This window comes from Bactrocera dorsalis, chromosome 2, assembly GCF_023373825.1.
Source record: "Bactrocera dorsalis isolate Fly_Bdor chromosome 2, ASM2337382v1, whole genome shotgun sequence".
Lineage (NCBI taxonomy): Eukaryota > Metazoa > Arthropoda > Insecta > Diptera > Tephritidae > Bactrocera > Bactrocera dorsalis.
This window is the reverse complement of record NC_064304.1, coordinates 81,529,233-81,543,971: the sequence shown is the minus strand read 5'-3', so window position 1 is coordinate 81,543,971 and position 14,739 is coordinate 81,529,233. Positions and strand designations below refer to the sequence as shown.

General features: G+C 36.9%; 1 protein-coding gene across 1 annotated transcript; it reads right to left on the bottom strand.

Annotated features, from left to right (window-relative positions):
* Nucleotides 1–11,498: 11,498 nt before the first annotated feature.
* LOC105223215 (kelch-like protein 18) lies at nucleotides 11,499–14,619 on the bottom strand. Its single transcript, XM_011200863.4, has 7 exons — nucleotides 14,189–14,619; nucleotides 13,426–14,126; nucleotides 13,211–13,357; nucleotides 12,987–13,130; nucleotides 12,763–12,877; nucleotides 12,080–12,434; nucleotides 11,499–12,019 (listed from the first exon to the last, which is right to left on the bottom strand). The coding sequence occupies exons 1-7, from the start codon at nucleotides 14,462–14,464 to the stop codon at nucleotides 11,892–11,894; spliced, it is 1,866 nt and encodes a 621-aa protein (XP_011199165.1). The 5' UTR covers nucleotides 14,465–14,619; the 3' UTR covers nucleotides 11,499–11,891.
* Between the last annotated feature and the right edge of the window lie 120 nt (nucleotides 14,620–14,739).

The following is a 14,739-nucleotide window of genomic DNA, read 5'->3' as shown; positions in this document are numbered from 1 at the left end:
TTTGACAGATCACGTGGGATTTCAGACATGGTGTCAAAGAGAAAGATGCTCAGTATGCTTTGACATTTCATCATGAATAGACTTACTAACGAGCAACGCTTGCAAATCATTGAATTTTATTACCAAAATCAGTGTTCGGTTCGAAATGTGTTTCGCGCGCGTGTTTTGTTCAGCGATGAGGCTCATTTCTGGTTGAATGGCTACGTAAATAAGCAAAATTGCCGCATTTGGGGTGAAGAGCAACCAGAAGCCGTTCAAGAACTGCCCATGCATCCCGAAAAATGCACTGTTTGGTGTGGTTTGTACGCTGGTGGAATCATTGGACCGTATTTTTTCAAAGATGCTGTTGGACGCAACGTTACGGTGAATGGCGATCGCTATCGTTCGATGCTAACAAACTTTTTGTTGCCAAAAATGGAAGAACTGAACTTGGTTGACATGTGGTTTCAACAAGATGGCGCTACATGCCACACAGCTCGCGATTCTATGGCCATTTTGAGGGAAAACTTCGGACAACAATTCATCTCAAGAAATGGACCCGTAAGTTGGCCACCAAGATCATGCGATTTAACGCCTTTAGACTATTTTTTGTGGGGCTACGTCAAGTCTAAAGTCTACAGAAATAAGCCAGCAACTATTCCAGCTTTGGAAGACAACATTTCCGAAGAAATTCGGGCTATTCCGGCCGAAATGCTCGAAAAAGTTGCCCAAAATTGGACTTTCCGAATGGACCACCTAAGACGCAGCCGCGGTCAACATTTAAATGAAATTATCTTCAAAAAGTAAATGTCATGAACCAATCTAACGTTTCAAATAAAGAACCGATGAGATTTTGCAAATTTTATGCGTTTTTTTTTTTTAAAGTTATCAAGCTCTTAAAAAATCACCCTTTACATATAATAATAGTTTTTAAATCTCTTGATCATAATAGATTTTAGAAAACGTACATATTTCGGCAGCTAAGTAAGCTGAGTACAGGTTCGGTTAAGTTTGGTTTGACAGCTTTTCAACCATACAACACGGACCCCGGTAGAGCAATGTCCTGTTAGCACCCTCACAACTAGGATCATGATTGATCTTTGACCCAGTTGGCCAGTAGTGGATCACACGAGGAGAGGGGAGCATCGAGGCTAAATGCCTGTCTCCCTCAACGGCCCATAATTCGTTTGCAGATATGTGGGCAGAGAAAAAGCTGCCAGGGTTTGGTTTGGTTATTTCATGATCTAAAAGATACGGTTTAAAGTAAAAGAGTGTGATGATTTCCGAATGTTCAGATATGTGTTCATTTCCCTTCCGGCCACACACATATACACAATGGGCTAAGTGTCATAGAGCCTGAGAACTACCCCACCTTTTGCCAAAGGCACCTCTTCAGCAGTACGAGGCAATTATTGCTGTTTTGCTCTCTCCTCGATATTGGGCTTCAATTCACTGTATTCGCAGGTTACAGGCGGATGCTTCCCATCTGCGGGACTGGTGGCTGCGGGATCTTGTATCTCTTACGAGCAATTAGTTAGGACCATGATCCGACCTAAGTAGATACGGATTTCAAAATAAAAGCTACTTTTCTGACGTCACTCTGGCACACATTATAAGCGTCTAATAGAATGAGAGTTACAAAATGAAACAGTCAGATATTTTGCGTTCTCCCTATGCTTTGATCATTGTTTTAAAATGGGAATAAATGATAGACCATAAAAATATCTTTACTCGGAATATTTGTATTGGGAATATATTATGAGAGATAGCATAGCTTCTTTTAAATATTAAAACAAATTTTTCATAAATTTTCGGTTAGTCCACGTATCATGCCCAACATTTTACTCAGTGACGTGAAAAATAATTCTGATAGATATAGCTGAGATGAAAGAAGTGTCATGAAAATCATGAAGGTATGCTTTTATGATAGTTCGTTATGCATCATTTTGATTTTTAACAACAATTGTGAAAATCAAAAACTCCATTTGCATGTATCTAGTTTCATAGTTACCTCATCCGACCACTTGGCTCACATGGTTTAGGTTACAAAAATAGGAAATACAAAACTCCAAAGTGCAGACAGTCCGACCACTCGACTTTCACACTTAACTTTAACGCTTGACTGGCACTCTACGCACAAGGATCGCACGCCAGAACCCATGAAACGTTACAAAAAGTGTAACAGGATTTAAAATGGCTTGTATGGAATGTGTGAATTTGCGGCGAAAGGCGAAATTTTGACGCGAACTCATATGTAAAACAACAATAGCAAATAGCTGAACAATCGCAACGCCATATTACATTCGCTTACTACAAGGAACACCCCATAACGTTGAAAACAACAACAAAAGTTGAGATAGCTGAAGCGTTGTGAGCAGTCAAAGGAACGCTGGTACAGGTAAATGAACGCGAAATTGAAAGTGACGTCTTTAAACACCGTACACGTATGCAGATTCCGCATAAGAGTATATTGTTGCATGAACATAAATTACTAGAAACATATTTTATGCTATGAGTGTTGTTGTTTTTCGTCTGTATTCTAAATTAGCTTGACCACAAGCAATCACAATTCTCCTGCTGTCGAGCGCCCTAGGCGACTCATTATAATGCAGAGCACTAAGCCACCCACACAGCCAGAGATACGAGTTCTGCTGGATAAATCGTTTATGTTTTAAACAGAAATTCAACGTTGCTTCTGGCAACCGTGAACCCGATGAAGGTTACTGTAATATGTCGATTATGCTTTGTCAGGGGTTTGGTTATTTTATCGTAGATTTTCGCAGATTTGATGAAATACTTCACAAAATTATTTTTCAGCCTTATGTTTGGCTTAAAAGTTTATGTGATCTTGAAAAAGCTAAAAAGGTGTTGATTCAATTACGATGGATAAGTATAAGTTTACAAATATGTAGCGATCATACTATCATATCATTAATTATTCTTATAGTGCCTAAAAGTCGGAAAACCGCAAGGCTAGAAGCGATAAGCAAGTGAGACAGACTTAGTCGATACATCATTGGGTTATCACAAAAATTATGTATGTATTCAGTCCAATGGCTAACGTAAATGATTAGTTTGTATCGAACACATAAAAATCATGAATCTCTGAAGAAGTAAAAAATATCAATAAAATTTAATTGGAAAGGTAAAACTATATATAAAATATGTTCGGTATAGGAAAAATATAACTTTTTCTGTTTCTGTGTCCAGAACTTAACTGACAGATGATTGGTAACCAGACATTGAGAGCAAAGCCCTAAGGGATATTTTATAAAAGTATAATTGACAAAAATTCGATAAACTATATTCGGTAAGTCATCGTTTCCATAATTTTTCACCGAAAAAGAAAAATATCAATAAACATTATCGGTATTATGTTTTTAACAAAAAATTATTTAAAAAGTGAACCCACGAAGTATCGATTAGGGCAAAATATTTATATATCGATTTATTTTCAACAAAAGAAAATAAAAGTTATGAAGTAATAAAAAAAATATATCGGAGTAACAAAATAAGTAGGGCGAATGGCTCAGTTTTGTTGAAATCAGAATGATTTATCATACTGCCCTCGTATATGTATAGATATATTCGTCTCCCACGGTTTGTAAATAAATATTGTAAACGATTTGCAGCAAATATTTGTGCTTTTAAGTGAATATTGTTTATTTAGGCGATTGACCTTTTCGATGTTAAAATTCTCACCCAGCTTTTGCCATATGCTAATGCCGCAAAATACTTATATAGTATAAAAATACAAATTTTATTTTTAATAAATTATTCCTTTAAAGGAAATACTAATAAATATTATTAAAAAAAGTATAATGACGACTTTAATGACTTCATATATTCAAATATTATGTAATGATTGCCAACATGATGACGTAATGTAACTCTTTATACTTATTTATACTTTGCTTGGAGGTTACGTTACAGCCCACATCCGACTTATTTTGATTTTTGCGTTTCGGGGCTGACGGCGCGCCGCGCCACTCAACCTCACTTTTTGCCAAACACAACGACGAGTTGGTGATTCGGAGCAGTGTTTGGAGATGTTCAAGCGTAAAAATCCGAGTTTTTGCATCGATATGTGACAATCGATGAAACATGGCTCCAACAACTCCGAAAATCAAAAAATGCCGTTTTACCAAGACAATACGCCGTGTCACTAGTCAGTGAAATCTATGAATTTGGAATTTCTTCCGTATCCGCCGTATTCTCCAGATCTAATCGTCGGCGACTATTTCTTGTCCTCAGATCTCAAGAGAATGCTCCCTAAGAAGAAATTTTCGTGGTAGTTCGCAGCCCTCCCACCACAGTTGGGTTTACGTAACCGGAACCGGCTCAGATTTTGAATGGTTGAAGGAATATCAACTTGCCAACATTCCTCAAAATTTGTTGGGCAACGTTTTCATCTACTCGAACAACAACAGATCCTAAGATCTTAGAATCATGTACGTACAATAACAAAATATAAATACATATGTAGAAACCTTCTTCTTCTCGAATAGACATGCAAAAAGAAATAAAAATGCTTAATTTCATTTCTCTGCGTTGAGGTTCGCGATTTAATTTCTAACGCATTATAAAAGCTAATAACACGAAGAAATTGCGCGAAATTGCAACACTATCGGCGGCAGCAAGCGTCATAATCACAAGGCACAAGGTAGCACATAAAAAGTCTCAAATTTGCATTTAAATTGTCCATAAAAGCTTCCCTCAGACTGGAACGGTTGTCCTCTGGCCACTATACAAATTCTCAAAGTTTACCGTTATCAGTAACTTTTCTTTCTCTATTCTTTTTGATTTTATAGTTTTCCGTTGTGGTTGTTGTTGTCATTGCAAACCTTTGCGAACAACACCTTTGGCCGCAGGCTCTTTTATGAATTGGGTGCAAGTTTAAGTGCTTTCGCGGTAGCTGAAACAATGTGCTTCCTTCATTCGTTATAGTACGTTATCGTTGCTGTAGAGATGAGCGGTTTACATTTACTGTATATATTGCAACTTAATCGACAGTTGGCGGGTGATAGCGGAGTTCCTAAATTATTATTTAGGACAACGCTCTTATTTTATTAAAGCCCCTGTTCGACTTCTTTGCCACAGATCCCACTTTCTTCACACAAAAAAACAAAAAAAAAATACAAAGAAAAAGGTAAAAATTCAAATTTTGAAAAGTATAAGACAAAAAATAGCGATATTAAGTAAAAAAGTAAATATATGGGTTTTCAAATCAAAATGAAATTTCTAGAATATCTTTCAGTTTTTGGTCAAAATGTAAAAACACAAATTATCGATCAAATAAAAATATTCGAACTCTTGAATTGGCAACAGAAGACAAAGTTCATACAAATTTTCTGCCATAACTCAAAGTCATTTCAGTTATTTCATCAGTGTAAAACTTTTCTGCTTTCTCGGCGAAAAACTGTGACAAGTAATTTTCGAAATTAATCGAAACTGGTAGTCCGATGGTACAAGGTCAAAGCTATATGGTGGATGCATCAAAAAGCACTCCCAGTTTTGCCAAGTCATCAAAGAGGTGTGTGGTCTAGCATTATCCTGATGGAAGACGCAGCCCTTTCTATTGTTCAGTTCTAGCCGTTTTTTTCGATTGCTTGCTTCAATCTCATCAGTTGTGGACATTAAAATGCAGAATCAATCGTTCGACCATGCTGGAGCAGCTCATAGTGGATGATTCCTTTCCAATCCCACCAAACACTCAGCATTACCTTTCGAGGGGTCAATCCTGACTTTGCGATTATTTGTTGAGCTTCACCACGCTCGGTCCATGATATTTTTGACACATTATTGTCGTATTTGATCCACTTTTTGTCTCCCGTTACCATTCGCTTCAGAAATGTTTCGATTTCGTTTTGTTTCAGCAAGAATCACAGATGTTAATTCGGTCTATTAAATTTTTCACAGACACTTCATGTGGTACCCAAACATTGAGCTTCTTTTTGCAGCCAGCCCTTTTTATATGGTACAAAACCGTTTGATGATGAATGATAAGTTCCTTAGGGATGTTATGACTGCTTATGTGACGGTCCTGGTAAATCCTTTTCATAATTTCATCGACATTTTCAACGATAGGTCGACCAGAGCAAGGTGCATCTTTCACATCGAAATTTCCAGAACGGAAGCGAGCGAACCATTGTTGTGCTGCACGAACTGATACAGCATCGTCTTTTAAACTTCACAAATTTCATGGCAGGCGTGGCATTCTTCCCTTTTTAATGCAAAAATTTCACTCATTTTTGAACAGCTGTAACTTTTCTTAACTTCCCCGATTTTTGCGTTAAATGAAGCTTAAAATCTCGCCTTTCCAACACTATATGGTATGACACAATGTGATCGGTAGTACTGGAGATTTACGACTGCAACGACATCTATAAACAAAATACGAAAAGACCTTTTCGACACTTAGAATTCTGTGGTTTACTATTTAATGATTCATCACTAATTTATCCAAACATTTTTATTTTCATAGATAATATAAGGAACATGTGTATGTAAAATGTAGGTTGTTTTCTAATTGTTAGAAAACAAAACAGTGATTTTTGTTTGACGTTTCTTATTTTCGACCGAATTCAATATGGCCTTTTTGCGCAATGATTGCACATTCACTTATCTTAGGCTAACTCTTTCAGCAGTTGCCCATTGTATACTGTTTCGAATGAACTTATGCGTTCTGCTTCATTTTCATCTTTTGCTTCAAATTCATCTTCAGAATTCCTTTCTCAAATGGGTTAATTTTTTTCATTGATTCGACCAAATTGCATTCATCGGAAACAATGTAATCTTTGTTTGGATGCGAAGGTGCGTTGTCAAGAAGAAGTAAAGCAAGAAATCCAATCTCTTTCAAATATGATTTCATATTTCAAGAATATAATTGTTAGAGATTATTCAGTTTGTAATATATTGTAGTTGCTGTGGTACAAAGGAAAAGTGAAACCAATTTTTGAACAGAATTAATGTAGTTTAGGATAACTTTGTACTTTTCTACTCCACAGGGCAACGTCCGCTGTGTTTAACGCCGTGCTTTGGGCCCGGCACCCGGTCCCAATGCAACTCCACATTCAACTGACAAGCTATTCGGTATTCCGACTAGTGGAGATTACACCACTAACATCTAATCGTCCATCAGTCCAGCTAATCCCCATACCACCCAGATCCCTAAAGTTCGAGTATATCGGGCATTCTAATATTAAATGCGCCCAATCTTCTCACAAAACAACCCGACCTATCAGATAGGTGTCTCTGATGCAAAAATGCATTCAGAGACCCATGCCCCGTAAGCAGAAAACCTAGACTCAGACAAAATCTGAAGTCTTGGTTAACCTCAACGAACCCAGCGTCCCGAATGTACTCGTAGGTCACTTGGTCGTTAGGACTATTGTCCCAACGTTCTTGCCACCTGCACCTAACCCTATCAGCTAGAAGTCTCTTACTCCCTAGATATACCTCCCTCTCCACATCATCGTCAGAATTTCGGAAATTCCGCAGCAATGACACACTCAAGCCCCTTCTTAACCAGAATGCAACAGCACCCTGTATGACAATCAGGTCAAGGGGGGGTGCACCTAACAAAAGCTACATAGCATCCGTTGAGACAGTGCGACATACAGGCAAACAAGCAAGCATCATACAGCGCTGAATTGAGAGGAGTTTTTGAGACCCCAAGATAGTCGTGGGTGCTTCCCACCATACAGCGGCTCCATTTATGGCATAAGCCACAAACAAACCACGATATATGGTGCGGACAGCACGGAGTCCGAGACTCCAATCACTCCTCAAAATGCGTCGCATTTTCCATACGGTTGCCTGCACTCGCTCCTTCATATTCGCCAAGTGTGGAGTAAAACATATTCTTTCACTCATGGTCAGCCCCAGATATTTGACTTGCGTTACATATCACATGGACAGTCGGTGGAAGAACTGGTGACAATCTGCCCTTAAGCAGCATTGCCACAGTTTTCTCTCACGATATGTCAATCCCCACACCTACATCCCAAGTACTCACGATCTTTAAGAGATATCCTCCCACCCGCTCGGGCAGGCACGAACAACTTCGAAAAATAACTCCGCCAAAGAGTAATTTCCGGACAGCCAAGCTACTCCAACCGTTGCACAACTCGATCCCAACTTAGGTAATCAAACGACCTTGAAGTCAACAAATATGCCAAGGACATATTTATTGACATTCTCCCTAACGACATTCTGAACATAAACCATGCATCCTCAATACTGCGTCCTTTCCTGAACTCATACTGCCTATCCGCAGGGCAACAACAATTGTTGGGATTTACGTGAGTACCTGCCGATGACGGCCTAACCTCACGATGCTTTCTTTGAAGTACATAGAGCAATACAATGCGTTGATCAGCGCCCCAAAGTATGAATGCATTTTGCACGTATACTTTGGTTCCAATTGGTTCAGGTAGGTAAGGACACCTTAACCGCTTTGGTCAGGTACGAGGCCTATTTAAAACCCTTGCCGTACTTTGGATCCGGCACCTGGCCGACTCCACATTGGATTGCATTTTTCAACCCTGCCTGCCTTTAGGTTTCAACCACAGCCACCACGAATCTCTTCAAAGGGCCAAACCCAATGAGCAGATTGGAGTAAACTCCAATTCCTAACTGCTTCCCGTGGTACCAGGTTAAAGTCTCTGGTAAGACCTTGTAGCTTTTGCTACTACCAGGGGGCCTTTTCTGTAACTCGATTCGAAAAAAAATTTACTCGAATTCGGATTTTGTATATACTGAAACTCGATTTTCGGATTTTTAAGCCAATTTTCGGATAAAATATTCGATAGCTTTTGAGTTGTAGAAAGCAAAAATGAAAATTGTACGTATTTATTCTGGCGCAGAGTGGTCCAACTTTCGCATAATTATAAATTAGATCCGAATTTCGAATAGAATACATTTTCGAATCGAGTTACAGAATAGGGCCCCAGTTCAGCACCAAAACTCAATGACTGGTGACATTTGTCACTTGAACAACAAATGTCTTTATATTAGGAATTAATATAAAGCGTATAATATCATTTCAAGCTGAGTATTATAGCACTATTTCTGACATAGACCATGCTGACATTTTAAGGCATGTCCAGAAAAAAAGACATAGTGCATATGGATTTTAGTCGCCTCTTACGACAGGCATGTCTTATCACCGGTAAATTTTAACCCCTACCCGCGGGGGGAGACCATTGACAGGGCAGTTAAAATGTTTAAATACTCTACGATTTTTTGTTTTTCCTATTACCAGTCATTTAATCTTGTGTTTTCGAGTCGCATTGGCACATGCCAAAAATGTAATACGTTGTTTTATTTCCCGGTGCCAGTTTTTCCATTCCAGAAACGTATGATTTTTTCGAAAGAAGCTTTCAATATAACCCGGATTCATCTGCGTTGTAAATTTGTTCTGGACACAGGCCATGTTCCTCAATTTTTGCTTGTAGCTTTGAACGGCTCTACTAGTTCTGGTCGCGAAGATAATTTTTTCCCTTAGATTGAAATAGGGCTTAATCCATGACGTTTTTTTTTTTAATTTTGAAGGGCTCAGAAGTCAGAAATTGTCGATAGAATTTTATAGACAAAGAAAAAATTTAAATATATCGATAGAACTTTAGGCTAGATAAGTATACTAAAATTAAGGAGTTTTCTTTACCGCGTTAGAATTATATTCATACCCTGTAACACCCCAAAGGAGACATCGGGAGATCAGCGAGACGAGCTGAGTAGATTAAGCCATCTCCGTGTGCATATAAGCGAACTAGTCCCTCAATCTATCTGAAAATTTGCACACACACACTGCTTATTTATCGGATATACCGATATCTGACAACTCTAGCATATAGTTGTCATATAAACTGAACGATCAAACTCAATACAGAAATATTAACCGATTAAGATTTTTTTTCATCTGTGGTATTTGCTTGTTTCACCATAGGTCTATATTGCATGAAACGACTATATCTACGTTAAGTTTGAACGGTACCACCGTTTGCTGGTACACTAACAACTATACTTTTTTCAACCTTTAATTAAAATTTAACTGTGTGTTTGTAAATACATATGAACTTAAATAATCTATGTAATAAAATCAAGGTTAGAGATAAATTAAATCTTTGTAATACATATGTATGTACATATGTCAACTAAAAGTGAATTTATTCTGCGAAAGCCAATTAGGCGCCCACAAGTGATTTGTTATAAATGCATAAATATGAAGAACAAAAATTTTTGCATGACAACACGCATACAAACATATACAACATACACATATGATATTTATGTTTGTACGCGTTTTGATATAGTACATATGTATGCATGTACATACATATGCACATACATAAATCTTGTTTTATTCACCTGACCTAGTAGTAATTACGTAGTAAACAACAAATACACACAGTTGATTGGTTGTATAAATAAATATATTTCTGCATATCTTAATTAATTTAATCACCATTCCTGGAGCTGCGTAAATTAATTAAATTGCCAAGCACTAATATCGATAAGAACTAATCAGCGAAACTTATTAGCAGATGACAAGCCCTTTCTCCAATTAACCATGACAGGATGCAGCCGTTATTTCAAAATCATAAACAGTACACGGCATGCGATGCACTCGTTATTCTTCTTCGTTGTTATAAATTTCGTAATAATAAATAGTGAAAGTATTAAAATAAGAAATTAAAAATAACTGATACCAAGCTACTATGCATTTGTTATACGTACTTTGTATTTGATATATGTACGTACATATATGTATATGTATGTATATAAATGTTCACATATCAAAAAATCGTGCAACGACGACCTCCCACAATGCAAAACTGCAATTGTAACCGTCCACAGCTATATTTGTACATACACCCCGACACGTTGATAGTATTGGCGGCAAATTACATACCAAAGAATATAAACCTGCGAAGTAAACAAAGCGTCCGCGACATATTCCAATTTATTGTTGTGCAAATATTGATTACAACCTGTTGCAATTGCAGCTGATCAACACACAATCTTATGCACATATGCAAAGCAAATGCACACAGCTAGATTGTTGAGCGTTTAAGCCAATTTGCAAAAGTGCACAATCGATATATTGCATGAAAAGCGGCAAATTTAATATTTGCGCACTGATAACAATGGGTAATCTCATTGATGCGTAATGTTTTTTTTTGTTTTTCATATATGAACAGAAGTGAGACACTAAGCATTCCGAAAGTGAATTGAAAAAATGATTGTATACAATTTATCTATTGGGGGCGTAATTGCATTAATAAACTTTTATTGGTTCATACGCGATGTGATTGAGTAATAAATACTATACTTTTTTCTAATTTCTAAAAGTTCTAGTGTTACATGTCAACAATAATTGTTTTAGTTTCAATCATTATGTTTACTTCAGTTCAATAATTTACAATTGTATGTATGAAAACACATACATACATACATAAATGTTAGGAGGTAAAATTACTATGATATTTAATATTGCTAAATGCCTACTTTGCAGATTTTTGATTTAAAACGTTTGCTGAAAGCTGACAGCAGTTTTTTAATTTATTTGATATTAGCTTTAGTTTAATACAATTGACAAATTGGTATATAGCGCTGTACCATTTTCGCTAGGCAAATACCTAATTTTAAAGTTTTTAAGCCAATAGCTTATTTTGAAATTTCGCTTTTATTTCAGTGTTTTCTACAGAATTTGGAATGATTTTCGTAAGTGCATTAAATAGTTTGTGTAATAGAGAGCATACATTATAGCAAGACACATAAATAATTTTGATAAAAGGCAAGCAAGTGCAGTTTTGCTTTTTAAAAACATAAATTAAAAATCTAAAAATACATATAGTACTATATAGTATTGCCTATATTTCGTAATAATAACAATAAGTTGAAGCTAATTATTGTTTCCGTATAACACCAGCACCAACACCACCGCTATGAGCACACATTGATGGTTCAAACGACCATTTATCCGTCTCGGGATCGTAGACTTCAACTGTCGATAAATTAGACTCACCATCGTACCCTGGAATTCAACATAAATATGAAAAAACTTGTATGAATAACAATTATGATTTTTACTCACCGCCAATTGCCCACAATTTTCCCATATTAGCTGCTAGAGCAACACGGCTGCGTTTACAATTCATAGGCGTTACAAGACTCCAAGTATCGGTTATTGGATCATAAACCTCAACTGAGCGCAGAAATGATGTACCATCGTAACCACCACAAGCATATAGCTTACCATTTAGAGCAGCAACACCTAAACGACAGCGACGATTTAACATTGAATGCATTTTGAGCCAAACGTCTTTGACCGGATCGTAACGTTCTACCGAGTCGAAAATAGAAAGACCGTCATGACCACCAAGCGCGTAAACATAACCTCCCAATGCGGCAACGCCACCCGCCGAACGATACTTCATCATTGGTGCCACCTACAAAAAAAAAGGAAAATGGGCTCAATAATAGTGAACAATTTGGGCGAATTATAAAAAAAAATATACAATACAATGGTAAAAAGTACTAAAAACAAAAAAGAAAATAAATAAAATTAAAAAAAAAACAAATAAAATTGAAAAATTAAAGAATATTTTAAAACTTAAAACAAAACAAAATTGCAAATTAAAAAAACAAAAAATATTTCAAAAATTAAAAAAAAAAAATCTAACTACAAAAAGGAAAACAAAACCAAAGCAAAAACAAAAAAATGTTTAATAACTATAATTTACAATATAATTTCCAAATTGTTACATATTCTCTTACAGTCTTCCAAATATCAGTCTTTGGGCAGTAACATTCTACTGTATTTAGAGACGTTACACCATCATAACCACCACAAACATAAATGCAATCATCTAAAGCGGCCACACCAACGGCACTATAGAGAAAAAAATAATAAATATTAATCATTTTGCATTTAAACTTGCTATTGTTGTTATACACATAGAAAATATTTCAGAAATAATTTTGAGAAACATTAAATTTACCTGCGCTTGCACAGCATTGCACGCCCTTGTGACCACTTATTCTTTTTTGGATCGTATACCTCTACAGTGGAAAGACGTTCGGTGCCATTGAAACCACCAAAAGCGTACAGTTTACCATCCATAACAGCGACACCAACGCGAGAACTGCAAAATTAAAAAGTAAGAAAAGGAAGCTAGAAATTTAGAATATTTTTAAATATAGTTTTCTAGTATTGCGCACATACCGCATCATCGACATTTGTTCGCCCATTTCCCATTTCTTGACAACTGGATCGTAAATTTCCACGGTGCTCACTGATTCACCGTTGCTAGCTAGTCCTCCAACTGCATAAATCTGGCCCATAATAAACTCACCGCAACGCTGTCGTGTTCTAATGAATGTACAAATTAATTCAATTTAAAATTATCGCACATTTTGAACCTAAATTCGTCTACTCACCTGAAGCTTTGCAACAATCCTCGGCGTTCTGGCATTAAATGGAAATCTTTTGCCTCATCTAACAAATCTCTACACTGATGTGAAGAGCGTATTAATTCTTCGCGTGCCACACGATCTGCCAGAAATTGTGGTGATAATAATGGTAAACGTACTTTGGATAATACCTGTGGGAAAAGTACAGCACGCTTTTCCTCCATATGTTTTACCCATTTCATGCAGGCCTCAAAAATGATTTCCTCGCTTGGTACATTAAGCTCATCGCGTCGTATGAGATCGATTAGTTCACCAAAATCCAAACCCAAGAACTCTTCAGATTGTACGACTTTTGCAAAATTCTGATCAATGTACTTGTCAGCAGCCTCAATTAAATGGGTGCAACCCATAGAGTCCGCAAATTGACGTATGCCCAAAACGTTATGCGGATGAAATCGTGAAATCAAGAAGTCCGCACAGGCATTACGCACTTTGGTTAATTGTAGAAACGATGCACCCACCATAAGACTTTGGACATTCTGGTTGTCGATGCGCACCTGTCCACTGTAAGCGTAATTAATGAGACTTTCGAGTGCGTTCGGTTCAATCTCTTTCATTGTGATCTCCTTTATACGGCTCTCAGCCATATTGTTGGTGAACATAGCATAAAAGTACGGTATTGTACCTGCCAACACAATACGATGTGCCGAGAAAGACTGATCTTCAACCTAGAAAGAAAATTATTTAAAAGTAGTTTAAACAGAATACAAATTTCAGTTCCAAAGCTCACCTTTAAGGTAACATCACAAAGTTTGCCTTGTCTGCGTATTTCACGCATTAATGGATAACTCTCACAAAACAAATCATCATGCTTATAAATAACATATTTCTGGTCATCACTGCAATCACCAAAATCGGGCAAATCCATTATTGATGAATAGCTTTGTTGTTGTAACAATTGAGATGTTTGTTGTTTTGCCTGCTGTTTTGCTTCGGATGACGATTGTGTGTCGCACCCAGAAATACTTAATTTCCCCATACTAAGTTCCTGCCACTGTTCCATCATTGCACCCAGTTTATACTTCGGTTACGAAAGCTATTCCATCGATTTTTACGTTCAATATGTTGGAGATTTCGCGTAGCAATAAAATGTATAAACCAATAATTTTACCGAATGCAGCGACTGAGAGTTTTTTATTCTCTGTTTTGTTCCACTTTCGTCTGTCTGTTACGTAGCCAGATTTGTCGGAAAATTAAGGCGAAGTCACAAATTAATGTGGCGAAGGCATTACGTCAAGTTATATACTAGTTTTACTATTGTGAATGGCTCAAATGACAAAT